This window comes from Suncus etruscus, chromosome 19, assembly GCF_024139225.1.
Source record: "Suncus etruscus isolate mSunEtr1 chromosome 19, mSunEtr1.pri.cur, whole genome shotgun sequence".
Lineage (NCBI taxonomy): Eukaryota > Metazoa > Chordata > Mammalia > Eulipotyphla > Soricidae > Suncus > Suncus etruscus.
Window position 1 is genome coordinate 3336148 of NC_064866.1, and position 20260 is coordinate 3356407.

Here is a 20260-nt window from a genome sequence, read left to right on the forward strand (position 1 = left end):
TTTCTTGAACATGTTGGGTATATACGTGTGTGTTTGTGTATATATATATATATATGTTAATTTTAGGGACACACCTTGTACTCAGGGGTTACTTCTTGGCTCTGCTCTCAGAAATCATTCCTGGCAGGTTCAGAGGACCATATGGAATGCCAGGAATCCAACCCGGATCAGCCATGCCCAAGGTAAACACTACACACTGTGTTACTGCTTTGGCTCCATGTTAAAGATATTTTTATGTTTTTATTTGTTTGTTTTATTTTGGGGGCCACACCCAGTGATGCTCGGGGATTACTCCTGGCTCTGCACCCAGAAATCACCCCTGGTAGGCTTGGGGGACTCTATAGGATGCCAGAAATTGAACCCAGGTTGGTTGCATGTAAGGCAAATGCCCTACCGCTGTGTTATCGCTCCAACTCCAGCCCCGTTAGGGATATTTTTAAATTACTTTGCAATGATCTGACTAGGTTTGTGTCTTAAACGATCATATTATAATTCATTGTACTTAAACTGTGTTTTTATCTATACACATAAAAATCACTTGAGACTTTCTGTCTTACTTTTTTGCTGTGTTATTATATATCTAGTTACTAGATATATATATATATATATATATATATATATATATATATATATATATATATCTAGTAACTAGATATATATCTAGTTACTAGATTCTAGTAGGTTTAATTATTGGTCACTTTGATATTATTTAATTCTCTGAATGGTTGCAATGGAGTAGAATAAAAAAAAGAGTAGAACTGGAAGTAAAGAAAATAGCTAGGACATTGTTCCTATAATCCAGGTGTTTGATGATAGTTTTCTCAACCACTGTCCAATTACCACCAGGAGAAAGAACAATTTCCTAAGTATGGCACACTAAGTTGGCATATCTTACATCTACTTTCAATATGCCAACCTCTCATACATTTCCATATCCTCTGCTCAAGCTGTGAAGCATTAAGGTACTGAAATATTTCTATTCTTTTAGCTTCTCTTTGTGAACAGAACAAGTCCCTTCCCCACCATTTTCTATACTAGCTTTCTTCCAATTCTGATGCATTCTTCAAAAAGCAGTTCAGATTGCATTCCTTCTGGAAAACTGTCAATGGCACCTTGCCCTTTGACTCTGGAATAGATGGCAGTCCTATCTATGTCTTCAAAACATTTTTGTGCCTCTACCAGAGTCTGCACATATATGTGCTGAATACATGTCAATGTTTGCCACAATTTGACTATTTTTCTATTTAGACCAATTTGATCTTTTAACTTCTGAAAGTGAATTTCTCTTAGTGAATATTATAGAGATTCCAATTCTGAAAAGAAACATCTTTGGAAGAAAGGAGTGACCAAGTCTTAGAACTGGTTAAGGCCCACTATTAGTTTTGGTTTTGGGGTTTTGTGTTGTTGCTGTTGTTGGTTGATTTGGTTTGGTTTTGGGGTCACACTCAGCCAGGCTCAGGGGTTACTCCTGACTCTGTGTTCAGAAATCTCTCCTCAGTGTGTGTGTGTGTGAGGCTAGAGAGTTTGCACAGTATTAGGGCATTTGCCTTGCTCAAAGCCAACCCAGGACAGACATGTTTGATTCCTGGCATCCCATGTGGTTCTGAGCCTGCCAGGTGTGATTTCTGAGTGCAGAGCCAGAGACCGCCAGGTATGACCCCAAAACAAAAACAAACAAACAAAAAATCGTTCCTGGCAGGCTCGGGGGTGGAGGGGGACACGACAATATGGGATACTTGGAGATCAAACCAAGGTCAACCTCATACAAGGCAAATGCCTTATCTATTGCTCCAGTTCTTGCTTTTCTTTTTTAATTTGCTTATTTATTTTTTAGTTTTGAGCCATACTTGGCAATTCTTGGGCGATTCAGTGCCTGGAGGAGTGCTGTTGGTAGTGTTTAGTGACCCTGTGGTGTTGGAAATCTAACCTGGGGCTTCCCACATGCAAGGCAAATGCTCTACCACTGAGCCACACGTTTTTAAAATGGAAGTGTCACAGCTATATCATTTCACAGACACATGAACAGGCAAATACTGTGGTAAATATAGCATCAAAAACACCTACTTGTCCTTCTGAGCCAAAACCGCTGTGTACGGTTCAGGTCTGACCAGCTCTCCTGGCACCTCTTCCCTGTCCTTGGTGATGTCCTTCAGTTTTTCTGAGAGTTCCAAGTTGCACTCTTTCTCTGCTTCCACCAGAGCAGCCATCCGGGCAGCTTCATTCTTTGCTAGCCTGGATTCCTGCAAAAGGAATGAAAACTGTGATGCTAGAAAGCCTTAACCAGAGGCTAAAAATCCTGAAATAATTGAGTGTAGGAAGAAAAGCAGAGTGGGGAAAGAGAACAGCCAGAAGGCAGAGCAGCCGCATAAGAGCACTTTCGGAAGAGCACCTTTGGCTCTGGGCTTTTGGAACTTCCACTTACCTCCTGAAGAAGTTGGATCTTATTTTCCAGGAGTTCATGAACATGCTCTGTCTCTTGCTGTCTCTCTTCATATTGGCGCCTCAGTTCAGCTTCATTATGGCTGTTAAGATTTTCTGCATCAGCCCTAAAATCAAAAGGCAGTGGCCCATCAGAAGTAGTCATGTAACTCCCTGAAGGTAGGTTTTGTTCTTCGAAGTCACACCCATGAGAAGAAAAGTAAATCTGATTTACCTCTACAATTATTTTTTAAACTTTATTTATTGATTGATTCATTGGTTTCTGGGCTACATCTGGTGGTGCTCAGGAGTTACTCCTAGCTCTGCACTCAGAAATCTCCCCTGGCAGGCTGCAGGACCATATGGAATGCAGGGAATTGAACCCAGTCCCTCCCTGGTCCTCCATGTGCAAGGCAAATGCTCTACAGCTGTGTTATCTCTATCTCTCCAGCCCCCTACTCTACAGTTACTAATGGAGTGCTCTTTCTTACATTACTCCTGGCTATCTGCTCAGAAATAGCTCTTGGCAGGCATGGAAGACCATATAGGATTTGAACCAACCACCTTAGGTCCTGGATCGGCTGCTTGCAAGGCAAATGCCACTGTGCTATCTCTTGGCCCAATCTGTAAGCATTTATATCTGAGACCCAACCTGGGTTCAATCCCGAATGCCAAGGAAATAGAATATACTTGGCTCACCACAGGATTTTATTATTGTGGTAACTTCTAGAAAATGTTCAGTACTTTCCCAGAGGTTATATTTATCTTCTAACTTTGTTATTATTATTTAGAGAGAAAGGAGGGTGTGGGCTGGGCTAAAGAGATAACACAACTGAATAGGCCCTTCTTTTGCCTGTGGCTGACTGTATTCATCCCTTGAAGGGATGTATAATCCCCTAAACACTGCCACAAGTGATCCTTTAGCCCAGAGTCTTAAATTCCTCTGGGTGTGTTAACCCCCACACCAAATAAATAAATAAATAAATAAATAAATAAATAAATAAATAAATAAAAACCCAAAGTTGGGGCAAAGAGTGGTGGCGCAGGGTGTAAGGCGTCTGCCTTGCTCACGCTAGACCTTGGCTTGATCCCCTGGTGTCCTATTTGGTCCCATAAGCCAGGAGCGATTTCTGAGCATATAGTCAGGAGTAACCTCTGAGTGCCACTGGATGTGACCCAAAACCCACATTAAAACACACACACACACACACACACACACACACACACACACACACACACACACACACACAAAGAGGGTCTTGGGACACACTCAAGAGAAATATCTCAAGACCTCTAAATGGGAAAACCTCAGGAATCATTGACTTTTATTTTGACTCTATATCCTTTAAGAAATGCAATGAATGAGGGGTGGAGAGATTGCCTAGCAGGTAGGGTGCTTGCCTTGCACACAGTTTACTTGTGTTCAATCATTGGCATACTGCATGGTCCCAGAGCCCCTCCAGGAGTAATTCCTGAGTACAGAGCCAGGAGTTAGCCCTGAGTACCAGCAAAACCAAACCAATAAACAAATTAAAAAAAAAAAAAAACATGAAGCAACAGCTAACTAAAACATGAGAATGGAAGTTCCATGCTTGCCAAATAACTCAACTGAGAATGCTAGCTTTCTAGATTACAGCTATTGTAGTCAGAAGACAAACACCTTGAACTTAAAATTAGGTGAGGGAGTTCTGCTACTTATCTTAGAAGATTTTAACTCTCTGTACCTTATTTTGCTCAGTTCTACAAGTAGGATTAAAGCTACCTAATAAAAAATGAATCATTGTACTGGGTGGAGCCAGAGTGATAGCATAGCCATCAGGCTGAGCATTTGCCTTGTTCCGGGTTCGATTCCTGGCATTCCATATGATTCCCCAAGTCTGCCAGGAGTAATTTCTGAGTGTAGATCCAGGAGTAACTCCTAGATGCTGCCTGATGTGGCCCCAAAGCCAAAAATAAAATAAATAAATAAATAAATAAATAAATAAAAAGTTAAACATTGCACAAATCTCAAAATGTTTTAATCTATTGTTATACTTTTTTCTAGAACCTATTCGCTCATCAAAGTCTTAGAAATATTAAAAATAATAACATATTATAGTTACTTTGAGACTGGTTTTGGGGGCCGGCATGGTGGCGCTAGAGGTAAGGTGTCTGCCTTGCCAGTGCTAGCTAGGACGGACCGCGGTTCGATCCCCCGGTGTCCCATATGGTCCCCCAAGCCAGGAGCGACTTCTGAGCGCATAGCTAGTAGTAACCCCTGAGCGTCACCGGCTGTGGCCCAAAAGCCAAAAAAAAAAAAAAAAGACTGGTTTTGAGTATTTTGTTCTTGCTGGCTGTCATGCTAAATATCAAGAATACTAGGGGCCGGCGAGATAGCATGGAGGTAAGGCATTTGCTTTCCATGCAGAAGGACGGTGGTTCGAATCCCGGCATCCCATATGGTCCCCCGTGCCTGCCAGGGGTGATTTCTGAGCGTAGAGCCAGGAGGAACCCCTGAGCATCCTCTCCCCCCCCCAAAAAAAAAGAATACTCAAGTACAAAAAGAATGCCAGCTCATATTGAAAGTATGCTGACTTAAAATATAATCTGAAAGTTATTTGAGTCTCTAATAATGCCTGTCATTTTAAACTCATCATTTTTTTCTGATTACATATAGTACAAATTATATGTATTAATGAATATAACCTATTTGGGGCTGGGTCTACCCAGCAGTACACAAGAGGAACAAGGGCTAGCTAGTCCTTTTAGTATTTAACTTGTGTGTGCAGGTGAGAAAGTTCATTGCTTGAACGATGTATTGCTGCTGGGCCCAGTAGTACTAGAGTTCACAAGGATGACACCAGTGTGCTCACTGGACCATGTGGTGCTAAGGCCTCAAGCCATGCACCCCAATCACTCTTGAGCTATCTCCCTAAGTCATAAGAAACAATAGAAAACTAAAAAGCCTGGTGGGTGGGATCACATACTTTAGAATAAATTCAGATCCTTACATTCAGCTGGGTGTGTTCTCCCCTCAAAAAAAAAAATAAATAAATAAAAAGGAACAAAAAAGGGGATATTTTTTTGAATCTCCATTTTACTTTCCATTTCTCTTCCTTGAAATAAACTGTTAAAGTCTGTCACATTATGTAACCACACTAGCTTTTTCCATGCAATTCTAGCAAACATTATACACACAAAATAAAAGTCTTTGTGTGGGCTTTTAGTGTAGCTAGTAATCAATGTTTCCCCAAGTTCTTAGATCCCTGGGTCTTCCTATCAAGACTATATTATAAAGTTTAACTCATTCTTTGAAATTGACTGTGAAAAATAGGACTATTTTTTTTTTATCACAACTCTTCACTGATTGCCCCATTAGTTCAAGTTTTTGCCATTACAGATACTGGAACAGTAAACATCCTTGGACTTTTACTCTTTCATATGATTGCTTTTACTAATGAGAATGGATTTTTCTAAGGGTTATTTGACCAAAGAAAATGCTTATCTCGTACTATTTAGTCTTACATGCAAAGATGTTGCCATAATATTGTTCCTTACCAGCTCCCTTACCAGAGCACCCATTTTCCCCACACTCTACCTAGATGTTATATGAATTAATTTTTTTGGAGTTTGACAGGAGTGGGAAATGTTTGGTTGTTGACCCACACTGGTGGTAATCAGGAGTTACTCCTGACTCTACTCTCCAGAATCACTCTTGGCAGGCTCAGGATCATAGAAAGTGTTAGGTATAAAACCCAGGTCAGCCAAGGGCAAGGCAAATGCCCTAGCCACCCAGTCCTTGTTATGTAGATTGCTAACTAGAGGATTTATAGTAAGTCTGATGAATTTTCAATCTATGACAAAATCTAAGGTGTACTTGCTACAAATGCAATAACTGAAACGAAGCTAGCTCTTTGTGTGTTACTCTCTCTTAACTTCCAAATAAAACATGTTTTTATGATTTTTACCCCATTATATTACCTTTCTCTTCCTCAAACAAAACCACATAACTTGAACTTTCTAGTCCCACCTCCCAATTAGAGGGGGCAGTAATGGAGGCACCAAGACCAAACAGCTATATGACCACTAAGTAATAAACTAGACACAGAAGGGACCACGCATTCTAGCAGCCCTTGGGGGGGCGGGGAGAGTAGAAGATATGGGAGGTAGGATGGGAGCGGTAGTGGGAGGATAATTCGGTGATGGGAATTCCCCTGATTCAATGTAAATATGTACCTTGAATATTACTATGAATGATATGGAAGCCACTATAGCTAAAATAAAAATTATATTAAAAAAAAGAAAAAACATGGTTTTACTTAAACAAACTTCAACCTACCATGTTTTATCCAAGTGCTGTTTCTTCTCCTGAAGCTCTTGTTTCAGGCTCTCCACTTCAACTTTCAGCTCAATGTTCTGAAAAGCACACAGACATTAAACATTAGGAACTACCACAGATCCTCTACCCAGGAGCACGTTTCTATCTAAAATTTCCCTTGGTCCATAGTTTCATATTTCACTTAGCCCTTGTTATGGCCTTTAACACAAGTGGGGATTCAGTTGGATTTGTAACACATAGTATAGCTTTAGCAAGTCCTCGGGACATGTGCCTGTTTCTCAAGTCCATTTATAATTTCCTAGAATTTATCTCTTCTTTTTAAAATGGCGTGTCCATATAATGTAGCAAAAGACAGGAAAAAATTTGTGAAGTAAAAAGAAAAATGGCCTTTGAATCAGAGTGGTTCAAGGTGCAGAGACTAAAATATGTCCAAGAGTATTAAAAATTCTAGAACAAAGGAAGAAAATTACTGTCAAATATGACACATAACTGCCACCAATACGTATATTTTTTAGGAGTGCAAGGTAACATCACTGTCATGTGAAGCATTACATATCCCCACTTCTTATACAGAGTGGTCAAAGATATTAATGGAGAAAAGAGATATGTGAGAGCACTTAGAATGGATGAATTTTAGAATTTAAAATGCAGTTGAACTTAAGGATTATTATTTTTATTTTGGTTTTTGGTTTTGGGGCCACACCTGTGGCGCTCAGGAGGTACTCCTGGCTCTTCACTCAGAAGTCGCTCGTGGCAGGCCTGGGGGATCATATGGGATTCAAACCAGAGTCCGTACTGTGTTGGCTACATGCAAGGCAAACGTTTGCCTTACCACTGGGCTATAGCTCTGGCCCCGTGAACTTAAGAATTTTAAAATCATATTATACAGACTTTAACTCTCTCATTACATGACATCTGGTACTTCTAGATATTTAGGATAGAACATAGGTTGATATGAAGTAAGATTAGAATTATCTTATCTACTTCAAGGCTCATAACTTGTTTATTTGTTATTTATCTAAAATTCAAGTTTAACCAAACATCCTATATCCTGTATGTTATCTGGCTAAGCTAACATAAAGAGATTAGCAAATAAGCAGCAAAATATATTTCAGTTTTGAATGATGAAAAGTCCAAGATCTCTATTAAATATTCATTCCAGAGCCCAGGGGAAAGATATTCATCCATTTTAACTGGTAAAGTAGTGAAACAGAATTTACTGACCAGTTTCTAAGTTCTCAGCTCTGTGCTCAACACAAAGACCATCATACAAAATGATGCCTAAGCAAGACTTTCAAGGAAGTGAGGTGGTATGTCTGAGTAATGGATATAACAAAATCATTTGTAACCATAGATCTATCTTTAACTCCTCCATTCATATACTTTCCTGAGTATTGTGGAGCATAAATGAATACAGGACTTTGAACAGTATGTAGAACATAGACATACAGTTACTCTGGATTTTGTTTTCATCATCAACACTATCATATGGAGATTGCTGTTAGCTTTCATGAACTCTTCACTCAAAATATAATGCTGATATTATTTGTCACCAATTCACTGTGATTATCACACTCAGAATCATGGGAAATATTTTGATAAAGTATTTCCATCCAGAATATGAAAATGAGTCAAAAAGAATAGAAAAAGAGTGGTTAAAAGCCCCCATGAAATGTTAAGAAACCAACAGTGATGATGTTCTTTGGTTCTTTCAACTTATTAAATTAGAAAAGTCCAGTAAAGGCAACAGGAAAATATCTCAAAAAATAGGAATATAACTCCCATATAATCCAGCAATACCACTTCTTAGTATCTACTCCCAAAACATAAAACATTAATTCAAATGGATGTATATACATTATATTTATAACTGCATTTAATATAGTAGCAAAGCTATGGGCAGAACCCAATGATAGATGAATAGATCGAGTTGTCGTATACACAATAGAATACTATGCAGCTCTAAGAAAGAACAAAGTAATGCAATTTGCTGTGACATAGGTATAACTAGACTGTATCGTGCTAAGTGAAGTCAGAAGGAAACAGGTCGATACAGGCGATTGCTCTGACATGTGGGACTTAAAGCATACAACAAGGTAGCAAAAAAGAGTCAAAGGCAATACAATGGGGAACTGATCCACAAAATTGAGTTTAATGAATAGTGAAAGGAAGGGACATTGGGGTCTTGGAGGAGGGAGGTGGGTACAGTGGTGATGAGTGTGGTGTTAAAATTAGATACACAGGAATTCATCATTAACATTATTGTTAATTAGAATAACGCAATCAATTGTTTGTAAAAAAAAAAATTAAAAACCAAAAAAGGAAAGTTCAAGGGCTTGAGCAATAGCACAGTGATTAGTGCATTTGCCTTGCATGCGGTTGACCTGGGTTCAATCCCAGCATCGCATATGACTCCCTGGGCACCACTAGGAATGACTTCTGAGTACAGAGCTAGGAGTAACTCATGAGCAACTTTGGCTGTGCCCCCCCCCAAAAAAAAAAAAAACAAAAAAATAAAAGGAAAGTCTATAGAATTGTTAAACCAGTGAGATAAACCAGAAGTGCTAAGGAGCTGAATACTGAAACCTCGTGTCTGAAAACACAAAGGTGTGTTTTATGTGAAACCACATAAATAATTGTTCTCAATCTCCTGATGTATAAACATAGCGAAGATCTTTTAGGCATAAACTGATCGACAGAAGGTTGAAAAAGTTCTTTGACCTTTTGCATGAAAAGCCTTGAATATTTTTGCGTGAAAAGTCTTGAATATTTCATTAAAAGCAAGCAAGCAAACAGGAAAATTGGGAAGAGCTGTGAAACAGCAAAAGAAACCATTCTAAGTCAGAAAGAATTAGTTAAGATGATGAGTCTATTTATTTAGGCAGGTTATTTAATCACTCTGAATATCATTTTTCTCCTAGGTTACTTTCAATTTAAGCACAGTAATTTAGGGCTGGAGTGATAGTACGGTGGGTAGGGCATTTACCTTGCATGCAGCCCACTTGGGTTCCATTTCTGGCATCCCATAGGGTCTCCCAAGCCTACTAGGAGTGATTTCTGAGCACAGAGTCAGGAGTAACTCCTGAGTGCTGCTGGGTGTGCCCCCAAAAACCAAAAAAACAAACAAAAACCAATAATTTCTACTCTCCAGAAGATTTTATGAAGATTGAGGTAATGTACCCATGACACAGGGTTCTTCTAGGACTAGAATCTTAAACTTGTTCCACTGTGACTTCTTTATACCTGAGAAATGTTAACATGGGCAAGCAACTCAGATTCACTAAGGTAGTTGATTTTGAAATTAATTTTTGGTTATGTCAGACTCAGGAATCTTTTACTGCTGCCAAATTCTCTGTAGCCCTCACAATCTAAATTGTGATACCCTAGGGAGTGGAGACCCACAGTTTAGGAAGTTGGGCACAAGGTCACTCACTGCCTTGTACAAAGCAGTTGAAAAACCTTCATTCGTTCTCTCCTGTTTCCAAACTAGCTCGTGCTGAGCACTACCCAGAAAAATATTCAAATCTGAAGAAGAGAAAATGTAGAAGACAAATTACATAGTCTTTAATTTTCTAAATGCTAGATAAAAAAATTAAGTCAAAATTTTAATTACTTTGGTAAGAGAATTACAGCTTTGAAGGATTTACTAGTTATTAATTGCAGCTTCTTCATATTAAAGAAAATAAAACTGAACCTAAAAGTGTTACTGGTCAGATGAAAAGGAAACCAAATCCAGAATTCCATTTTTGCTCCAGCTCTATATAGCCAGAGACAAAACTCAAAAAACATGGCAAAATATACCTGATTTAATAGAAAGTGGTATAGTGAGAGGATGGTGTTGCTACATTAATTAGAAAAATTTATCAGAGGCCAGAGAGATAGTACAGAGAATACGGTAAAATTACTTGCACATGACCTACCCAGGTTCATTCCCAACATCCCATATTGTTTCCCAAGTCTGCTAAGCTTAATTCTTGAGTCCAGAGCTAGAATTAACCCCTGAGCACTGCCATGTTTATTCTCCCAAATCTAAATAAATAATAAAACATATCACTTTAGGGGAATGGAAGAATAGGAATGGATCCTGGGAATACTGGGTCATGGTGGAGAGAACTTCATAGCAGTGCCAGAATATTTTTTTTGGCAATGAAAACCTGTTACTAATGAAAATTATAGTGCCTTATGAAAGAAGATATGATTATACTTAAGTAGAGTAGTCAAAAGTACAGGTCTTGAAGGTGAAGAGAGAGTTTAGCAAGTCAGTTCCCTCTATAAAACTTCTCAATCTTCCCATCTAGCAGGGAGGGGATGGTATAAGGTAGGGGGCAGCACATAACTATTTCATAAGAATGTTTAAAAGATCAGGAGGCCAGAGTGATAGCATAGCAGGTAGGGGATTTGCCTTCCACATGGCTGACCCAGGTTTAATCCCCGGCATCCAAGGAGGGAAGAAAGAAAGAGGAAGGAAGGAAGGAAGGAAGGAAGGAAGGAAGGAAGGAAGGAAGGAAGGAAGGAAGGAAGGAAGGAAGGAAGGAAGGAAGGATGGGATGGAGGCAGGAAGGATGGAGGCAGGAAGGATGGAAGGAAGGAAAGAAGGAAGGAAGGAAGGATGGAAGGAAGGGAGGAAGGAAGGATGGGAGGGAGGCAGGAAGGATGGAAGGAAGGAAAGAAGGAAGGATGGGAGGGAGGCAGGAAGGATGGAAGGAAGGAAAGAAGGAAGGATGAAAGGTAGGAAGGAAGGAAGGAAGGAAGGATGGAAGGAAGGAAAGAAGGAAGGAAGGAAGGAAGGATGGAAGGAAGGAAGGATGGGAGGAAGGCAGTAAGGATGGAAGGAAGGAAAGAAGGAAGGATGGAAGGAAGGAAAGAAGAAAGGAAGGATGGGATGGAGGCAGTAAGGATGGAAGGAAGGAAAGAAGGAAGGATGGAAGGAAGGAAAGAAGGAAGGAAGGAAGGAAGAAAAGAAGGAAGGATGGAAGAAAGGAAGGAAGGATGGAAGAAAGGAAGGAAGGATGGAAGGATGGAAGGAAGGGAGGGAGGGAGGCAGGAAGGAAGGCAGGAAGGCAGAAAGGATGGAAGGAAGGAAGGATGGATGGAAGGAAGGAAGGAAGGCAGGCAGGAAGGAAGGAAGGAAGGGAGGGAGGAAGGAAGGAAGGAAGGAAGGAAAGAAGGAAGGATGGAAGGAAGGAAAGAAGGAAGGAAGGATGGGATGGAGGCAGTAAGGATGGAAGGAAGGAAAGAAGGAAGGATGGAAGGAAGGAAAGAAGGAAGGATGGAAGGAAGGAAAGAAGGAAGGAAGGAAGGAAGGAATAAAAGAAGGAAGGATGGAAGAAAGGAAGGAAGGATGGAAGGAAGGATGGAAGGATGGAAGGAAGGAAAGAAGGAAGGATGGAAGGAAGGAAAGGAAGGATGGAAGGAAGGAAAGAAGGAAGGAAGGAAGGAATAAAAGAAGGAAGGATGGAAGAAAGGAAGGAAGGATGGAAGGAAGGATGGAAGGATGGAAGGAAGGGAGGGAGGCAGGAAGGAAGGCAGGAAGGCAGAAAGGATGGAAGGAAGGAAGGATGGAAGGAAGGAAGGAAGGAAGGAAGGGAGGGAGGGAGGGAGGAAGGAAGGAAGGAAGGAAGGAAGGAAGGAAGGAAGGAAGGAAGGAAGGAAGAAAGGAAGGAAGGAAGGAAGGAAGAAAGGAAGGAAGGTGGAGTTGGTGGAAAGGAGGGAGTATGATATAGCAGCACCACAGCATTCATGGATAAAATCAGCAGCTGATAAATCAGTATGTTGCAAAAATTAAAGTGTTTTTCTTGGCATTACAGTCATTGATCTCAAGGAGCTTTTAGTGCAAAGGAAGCAGATGGGTCAGTGAGGAAAGAAAACAAGTACTGAATCTTTGTTAAAAAAAAAAAGTAGGAAACTCCAAGAGGAGTCAACTTTCATAAAAGTCTTCCTCTGAGCCAAAAATAAAAATAATGATATCCAGGTTTTACTCTAAATTCTTTAAATTATATGAAATGATAAAAAGAACAATTTATCAAGAGAAAAGTTTTCAACCCAAATAAAGACTGAGTCACCCGCCAAACTTGTTTTTCTATGACAAGGAATCAGCATTTGCCTTCTGGTCTCTAAAAATAAGAAATAATACCACCAGCTTTGCTCATATTTTATTTTGATGTGAGACTCATCACGAGACATTCAAATGCAGAATATTAAGGCCTCAGACTCTAGGATAGACAAAAAAAAGTTTATGCAGAAGTACTGTCTCTTTGGGGCCTGAGCATTTGCTTTGCATGCGGCTGACCCAGGAGGGACCTGGGTTTGATCCCCAGTATCCCATATGGTTCCCCAGGCTAGAAGCGATTTCTGAGCACAGAGCCAGGAGTAACCTCTGGCTCAAAAAAATAAATAAATAAAAATAAAACAAAACCAAACAAAAATACAAACAAAAAAGTACAATCTGTCTTGTACTATCTACAAACTCAAGACCCATGACCATCCACAAAAGTAGTTAAGCCCCAAATTAGATGCCAAGATGGCCCCAATGTGCAGTGCGACAATTGTCCTTCATTGACAGGGAAAGGACAGCAAAGCAATATCAGATCCATAATTGATAGGTTTAGAGACTCTTGGAAGCCAGAAAATTCTATGCCAAAGTCTGCTTCAGTATCCAGCCTACTAAAGAAGGGAAATAATCAATATGAAAGTTTGTTCATACAAAATTAAATGCAAGGATTCAGATCCTAATGACAAAAATCCTCTATTTAAAATCCAAGTTCCTACAAATAATATTATCCTTTCCCAGCCTGCTTGAGGTTGATCAGATAAGCTTACTTATCATATTGTTGCAAGCATGGAGACTGTGGATAAGTTCTCAGGTGACCAAATGTTTAGATATTCAGCTATGAGCCAAGGCACATGTGTGTATTAGGGAGAGACAGACTGACCATAAAGAAAAATCTAAAGAAACAGATAAATAAATAGACCAAAAAGAGACCAAAAAAACATATTCATTGAGTTAAGAACAGTGAACTTGCTGTGAGATATCTATTTCATATCTGTTTATTCACTTATTTTTAATATATATTTTGGGCCACACTTGGTGATGCTCAGGGGTTACTCCTGGCTATGCGCTCAGAAATCGCTCCTGGCTTGGGGGACCATATGGGATGCCAGGGATCGAACATGCATCCGTCCTGGATCAATCATGCAAGGCAAATGCCCTACTGCTGCGCCATCGCTCCAGCTACTGTTTATTCACTTATTCTTACATAAAATATTTACTGAGCACTACCTGAAACTGTGAGGTATTCTAATTGGTGTTAGAAAGACCACAACAGACATACATGCAGTCCTCAGCTTTGGAGGGGATTTAAACGGATCATTCTAGTAGAGTCGGAGAAACAGAAGCCAACCTCAAAGAGCACAGGTGGCGGTTAAAAATAACAGCAGAAACACAAATCATTGCAGTGTCATGGTGCGACTCCTAGATTTAGTCTCCTAATATCTAAACCCAACTCAAGAGATATCAAAACTTGGGTTGTCCTCCTTCTCAGTTTCCAGTTTTAGGGAGAAAAAATAGAAATTTGAAAATAGGGGAAAAAAAAATAGAGAACTGCCCAGGGAAACTAAGATTCTGGGACTTCAATCAGTGGTAAGTGCTGGCAAAGAGCAGACTTTAAAACAAAAGTGCCCCAAAGGAAGCAACTAGCTTTTTTCACATCCTATTAATTTTAATTTTGTGAAAGTGCATATTTTCAGGGTTTTTTTTACTTATTTTTTTTGTTTTGTTTTGTTTTTTTTTTTTTTTTTTGGATCACACCCGGCAGCACTCAGGGGTTTCTCCTGGCTCTATGCTCAGATATTGCTCCTGGCAGGCTCAGGGGACCATATGGGATGCTGGGATTCGAACCACCGACCTTCTGCATGCAAGGCAAATGCTCTACCTCCATGCTATCTCTCCGGCCCCAGATTTTCAGTTATTTTGGTACAGTTTAACTGAATTCACATAAGTTTACCTAGATCATCCTCAGTTCTAGAGGTAAATTAAAACTTATTCTAAGGTTTTATTCCTGTGGGTGCTAATAAATATTGGGATATTGCGAAAATTAAATGGAAAGGTTATACATGAAAAGATGAAATATATAGTATCAGTACAGAAAAGGTTAGGGTTGGTTTGGGGGCCAGAGAAATGGCTAAGGGTTAATGTATTTACTTGACATGTAAGCAGATGCCAGTTAGATCTCCAACATCACATGATCTCCCAGACACCAACAGACGTCATTCCTGAGCACAGATCCAGGAGTAAATGAGCAGAGTTGAGAATTGCCCACCCTGCCCAAATAAATAAATAAGTAAGTAAGTAAATAAATAAATAAATGCTAGTTTCCTAAATGTCATGTGATGCATGAATCACTCAAAAAAAGAGAGCTCTTGGGGCTGGAGCAATAGCACAGCAGTAGGGCAATTGCCTTGCATCTGACCAACCCAGAACAGATCCAGGTTCAATTCTTGGCACCCCAAATGGTCCCCCGAGCCAACTAGGAGTGATTTCTCAGTGCAGAGCCAGGAGTAACCCCTGAGCACTGCTGGGTGTGGCCTTCCTCTCAAAAACCAATGACAGTAAAAGATTACTCTTTTCTACTCAACATTGAGTTTGGTGCCCAAGAAAAGAGACTTTTAAAAAAAAAGAATCTTTACTGGAGATACAATAATTTTTATGAATATAAATTTTTATATAAATTATATTTTATATTATAATGAATTTTTCTTTCTTTTTTCCATATTATTATTATTTTAGTGTATGTTTCAGTTTTTTCTCTTTTCTCTCTGTTTTTTAATAACTTCGCGTTCTATCATCCTGAAACAAATTTATTACGATCAGTTAAGACAACTTGGTGATACATTTGCTTTAAATAAAATAATTTTAAAAAAGGGAAGAATTTTCTAATCTTTTGTTGGTTGGTTGGTTTTTATATTCCCCAGCCCTACTGTTGTTGCCACTATTGCAATATCAGAGAACATAGCCAGTGGTGAGGTGGTACTGGAGATCAAACTCACACCCTCACATACAAGGGCAGTGAAGTACCATAGGCTCACATCTATGGGCTTTGACAGTAAGGAAGGCTGTGTGTGAGGACACACAAACTATGTGGGACACAAGGCTATAAGAAACATATATCTCTGAATCTTCTGTTCTATTTTTCTATTAACTTAAAAAACGCTGAGCTGTGTTCTATGAACTTAAAGCATAGGCCTTCTCAATAGCTCCATTAAAGTCTTGGTTGAGTTTCAGAAACCTCTGTGACTCTGTCGCAAGTGGGCTGGCAAGCGAGAAGACATACATATAAATACCAGTGACCTCAGTATTTCTCTCCCTCTCCCCAGAACATTCCTTAGCAGGATAAATCTCTCTGGTTTGGCCAGAGTGATCTTGTTCATAAATAGGTCTGACTGGGCTTAACATAGTTTATGTGGCGGCCTCCCATGAATATCAGGGGTGGGGCTGGAGTCCCTGTAATCCTCAGAACACCTTGTGTGGAGACAGAGACCGGCCCCTTGAAGGGGCTTAGAGGCATGCAGAAATGCATGTTTTCCTTTGCTATTTGGGAACTGGAAACTGTTGTGTGGTTTCTGATATCTGAGTAAGCAGGCCTAGTCTTGGGATAACTAAAATTTTAATTTGAAGTTTAAAACGTATAAAAACATCACTGATTTTCTATAGCTTCATTGGAACAGGAGAACAGGAAACTTGTAAAAAATATTTTAAAGCTAATATTTGTTCCCATGAAGTCCTTGGTTCTGGGTTGACGCTTGCTTTGATCGAATCACGTAAAGTTATTTGTGTTCTGCAAAGTTCAGGACCATTTTTCTTACAGTAAAGCTAACAAACTTGAATTTCGGTTCTAACATCTGGAAAGTAGCCCTCTGTACAGGGCTAAAGCCAGATCCAAGCATTAGGCCATCCTTCTGAAGTTAGAACTCTGTGTGGGATCAGGGATATCACTTAACCTAAGTTTTGTTGTCTTTGATAGCACCCACAGTCACACAAAGCCAGTTAACAGGTCTAGCTTGACATGTTCTGTAAAGATTTGAAAGACTCAGTACACATTGTGTTTCTAGGACTAACCACAGTAGAATAAAAATCTGGGGCTAGGGCCGGAGCTATGGCGCAAGCAGTAGAGCATTTGCCTTGCACGCACTAACCTAGGACAGGCCACAGTTTGATCCTCCGGTGTCCCATATAGTCCCCAAAGCCAGGAGTGATTTTTGAGTGCATATAGGCAGGAGTAACCCCTGAGCGTCACTGGTGTGGCTCCAAAACCAAAATAAATAAATAAAAAGAAATCGGGGGCTCAGAATATGTATCATCTTGCATGTGTGAAAGGCCCTTGGGTTTTATTTCTAAGATTGGAAATAAATATAAGTGTAGATACACACACACACACACACACACACACATTTATCCTCTCAATTTTAAACACATTTAGTTGAAATGAGAAAATATTTTAATATATTATTAATATGTATTTCCACATGTTTTATTTTACTTTTCACTTAATGTGATCACTAAAACATTTTTTCAATTTTAGTGTATTTTTTGTTGAGTTTACAATGCCATTAATAAAAGGTTCTCATGCACATAATTATTTTTGTTTTGGTTTTGGGGTCATACCCAGCAGCACTCAGGGGTTTCTCCTGGTTCTGTGCTCAGAAATCACTCCTGGCAGGCTCAGGGGACCATATAGAATGCTGGAAATTGAACCCAGATCCATCCCCGGTTGACCATGTACAAGAAAATGCCCTCCCGCTGTGCTATTGCTCAGCCCATCATACACATAATTTCAATACTATACTCATATCAGTGTGTGTGTGTATATATATATATACACACACACACACACATGTATATATCCTCCTCCCAAGGACCCAAATCTTTCCCTCCCAACACCCCAACTCAATTGTGTGACTGAGTTCTCCGATATATGTTGCTTTTCATTTTGTTGTCTTGTTATGCACCCCCTATTTGAGAGAGACCATTTTGTGTTTATCCCTTTTCTTCTGACTGACTTTACTCAGCACTCTATCCCCTAGTTCCATCCATGTTGCTGTAAATTGCACGATTTTGTTCATAGAATTGCATAGAGTTCCACTGAATTTCCAGCTACAGACATATGGATTGCTAGAGTATTTTAAATTAGACCTGTAACGTGCATTATATATATATTTTTAGACAGCAGTGCCCTATGAAATGCTAAGAACATTTCGATGTATTCTATTAAAATATATTTATATCATAAAATATTAATATAGTATATTAATATGTACATATTAATATAGTATTTTAGTAGTGTCATAAAATATTAATCCTGTGTATAAAAACACCTTAAAGGTTTTTATGGGATTATGGTATCCGTCAAGTGACCAGATTCAAAACACATTCAAGAGGGTGGTAAGAAGAGATAAATCACAGAACAACCCAAACTATCTTCCCACACTGAACAGTACAAATCAGAAGGGCAGGACAAAGATGGATAATTTCAGGCAAGTATGATGAGGGAAGCTTCTTCTGAACAGTAGAATCCAACTTGTTTCTGACCTGACGAGGTTTGAATCCACAGAGGAAAAGGATACGGGATTCCAGAGGGGAACCAGCATGTGTCAGTGATAATGAAGCATACATGGGGGAATCTAAGTCACTCTAGGGACAGGTTAGGAAACACAGATGGGAGAATAAAGCTCATTTCACGTCCCACTGAGAATACTCAAATCGTAGGAGGAAACTCTGACAGGCTCTTGCATCATATCTATCCGTCACCAACATTTGTGTTTTCTTGTGACCTCAGTCAACTACACATACTTTTATCTAAAGTCAAACCTTCTACTACATTCCTTTGACTCTTCAAAATGATTAAGATCCAGAAGTGGTTTTTTTTTCTCTCCTTCATCAATTTTTCACTTTCATATGAAAACTATTGGTATCTATTTTTTTTAATTTTATTTATTGATTGATTGGTTGGTTTTGGATCACACCCAGCAGCGCTCAGTGGTCACTTTTGACTCTGCACTCAGAAATCGACCCTGCAGGCTGGGGATCATATGGGATGCTGGGGATCGAACCACATCCCTCCCCAGTTGGTCGCATGCCAGGCAAATGCCCTATCACTGTGATCTCTCTCCAGCCTTGAAAACTATTGGTATCTAAATTTGTTATTTTTTATTATTAAGTGCCCAGAATCTAATCCAAGGCACCACTAGGAGAATTCCTGAGCACAAAGTCAGGAATAAGCCCCAAGAATTTCCAGTTGTGATCTGAAAAATACATACATACAAATAAACAACCATCCGACCTCAAAACTTCTCTTTTCAGAATAAAAGTCAAAATCTTAACCGATAGCTCTAAGAGTCCATCTCATCTCTCCCAGCCCCATTACTTCTAAATCATAAATTTATAGAACTTGAGTGGTCCCTCGTGCTGATTCAACTCCCATAGATCTACTGTTTCATTCCCTGAATTGTTCTTCTTACAATGATTATTTAGCTAACTTCTTCATCTCCTTCAAGCATTTGCTTAAAAATTGTTTTCTACTGCAAATCCACTTTGTAAAATAGCTTAGCAGCATCATATAAAATCAAATATCTATCTCTGAATATGACTTACTCATTCTATGACTTGGTGTTTATTCAAGATAAAACAAAATCTTAAACATAAAAAATGTTCACAGCAGCTTTTTTCATAATACTGAATCCCTGGACACAATTTATATGTTTATCAATAAGTGAATGGATAAAGAAATTGCATTATATTTATACAACAAAACACTAATCAGCCACAAACAGGAATTAACTACAGATTTAAATAAGATGAATTGCATGAGCCTCAAAAATAATTTATGCTAATGAAAAGAATCCATACACCAGAATCTATAGGGTATTATTTATTTAACTTAAATTCTATAAAAGATCAATCTATGCTATTAAAACTATGCTTCTAATTTTCAGACACAAAAGAGAAAGGAGCTGGAAGTTCCAGCTCACCTCAGGAAGCTCACCACAAAGAGTGATGAGTTCAGTTAGAGAAATAACTACATTTTGAACTGTCCTAATAATGAGAATGTATGAGGGAAATGGAGAGCCTGTTTAGAGTACAGGCGGCGGTCGGGCGGGGAGGAGGGAGACTTGGGACATTGGTGATGGGAATGTTGCTCTGGTGATGGGTGGTGTTCTTTACATGACTGAAACCCAAACACAATCATGTATGTAATCAAGGTGTTTAAATAAAACAAACAAAAAAAAAACTATGCTTCTGAAGATAAATTATCAGTAGCTGATTTTTAGGCATATAGTATTTTAATGCCAATTTCACCACTAGTTTCTGTACTCAATCATCTATCTTCTGCCTATTTCCCCCCCACACACAAACACCCTCCCACCTGTCTGAGATCCTGACAGGCACATAACAAAGTTTGGTAGTTGCAGCTTAGATTTCATATTTCAAGTCTTTAGTTTTGAGTCTGTGTTTTGGGTTTATAGCTATAT

At 39.2% G+C, this 20260-nt stretch overlaps 1 protein-coding gene across 2 annotated transcripts in view; it reads right to left on the minus strand.

The window, feature by feature from the left end:
* Window positions 1-20260, minus strand: part of LOC125997457 (myomegalin-like) — a 192559-nt gene that overhangs the window by 111221 nt on the left and 61078 nt on the right. For both annotated transcript variants that reach the window (XM_049765890.1, XM_049765893.1), the window contains 3 exons: window positions 6737-6813; window positions 2423-2546; window positions 2065-2240 (listed from right to left, as the gene is read on the minus strand). In XM_049765890.1, coding sequence (XP_049621847.1) covers window positions 2065-2240; window positions 2423-2546; window positions 6737-6813 — 377 coding nt within the window. The remainder of the gene's footprint in view (window positions 1-2064; window positions 2241-2422; window positions 2547-6736; window positions 6814-20260) is intronic.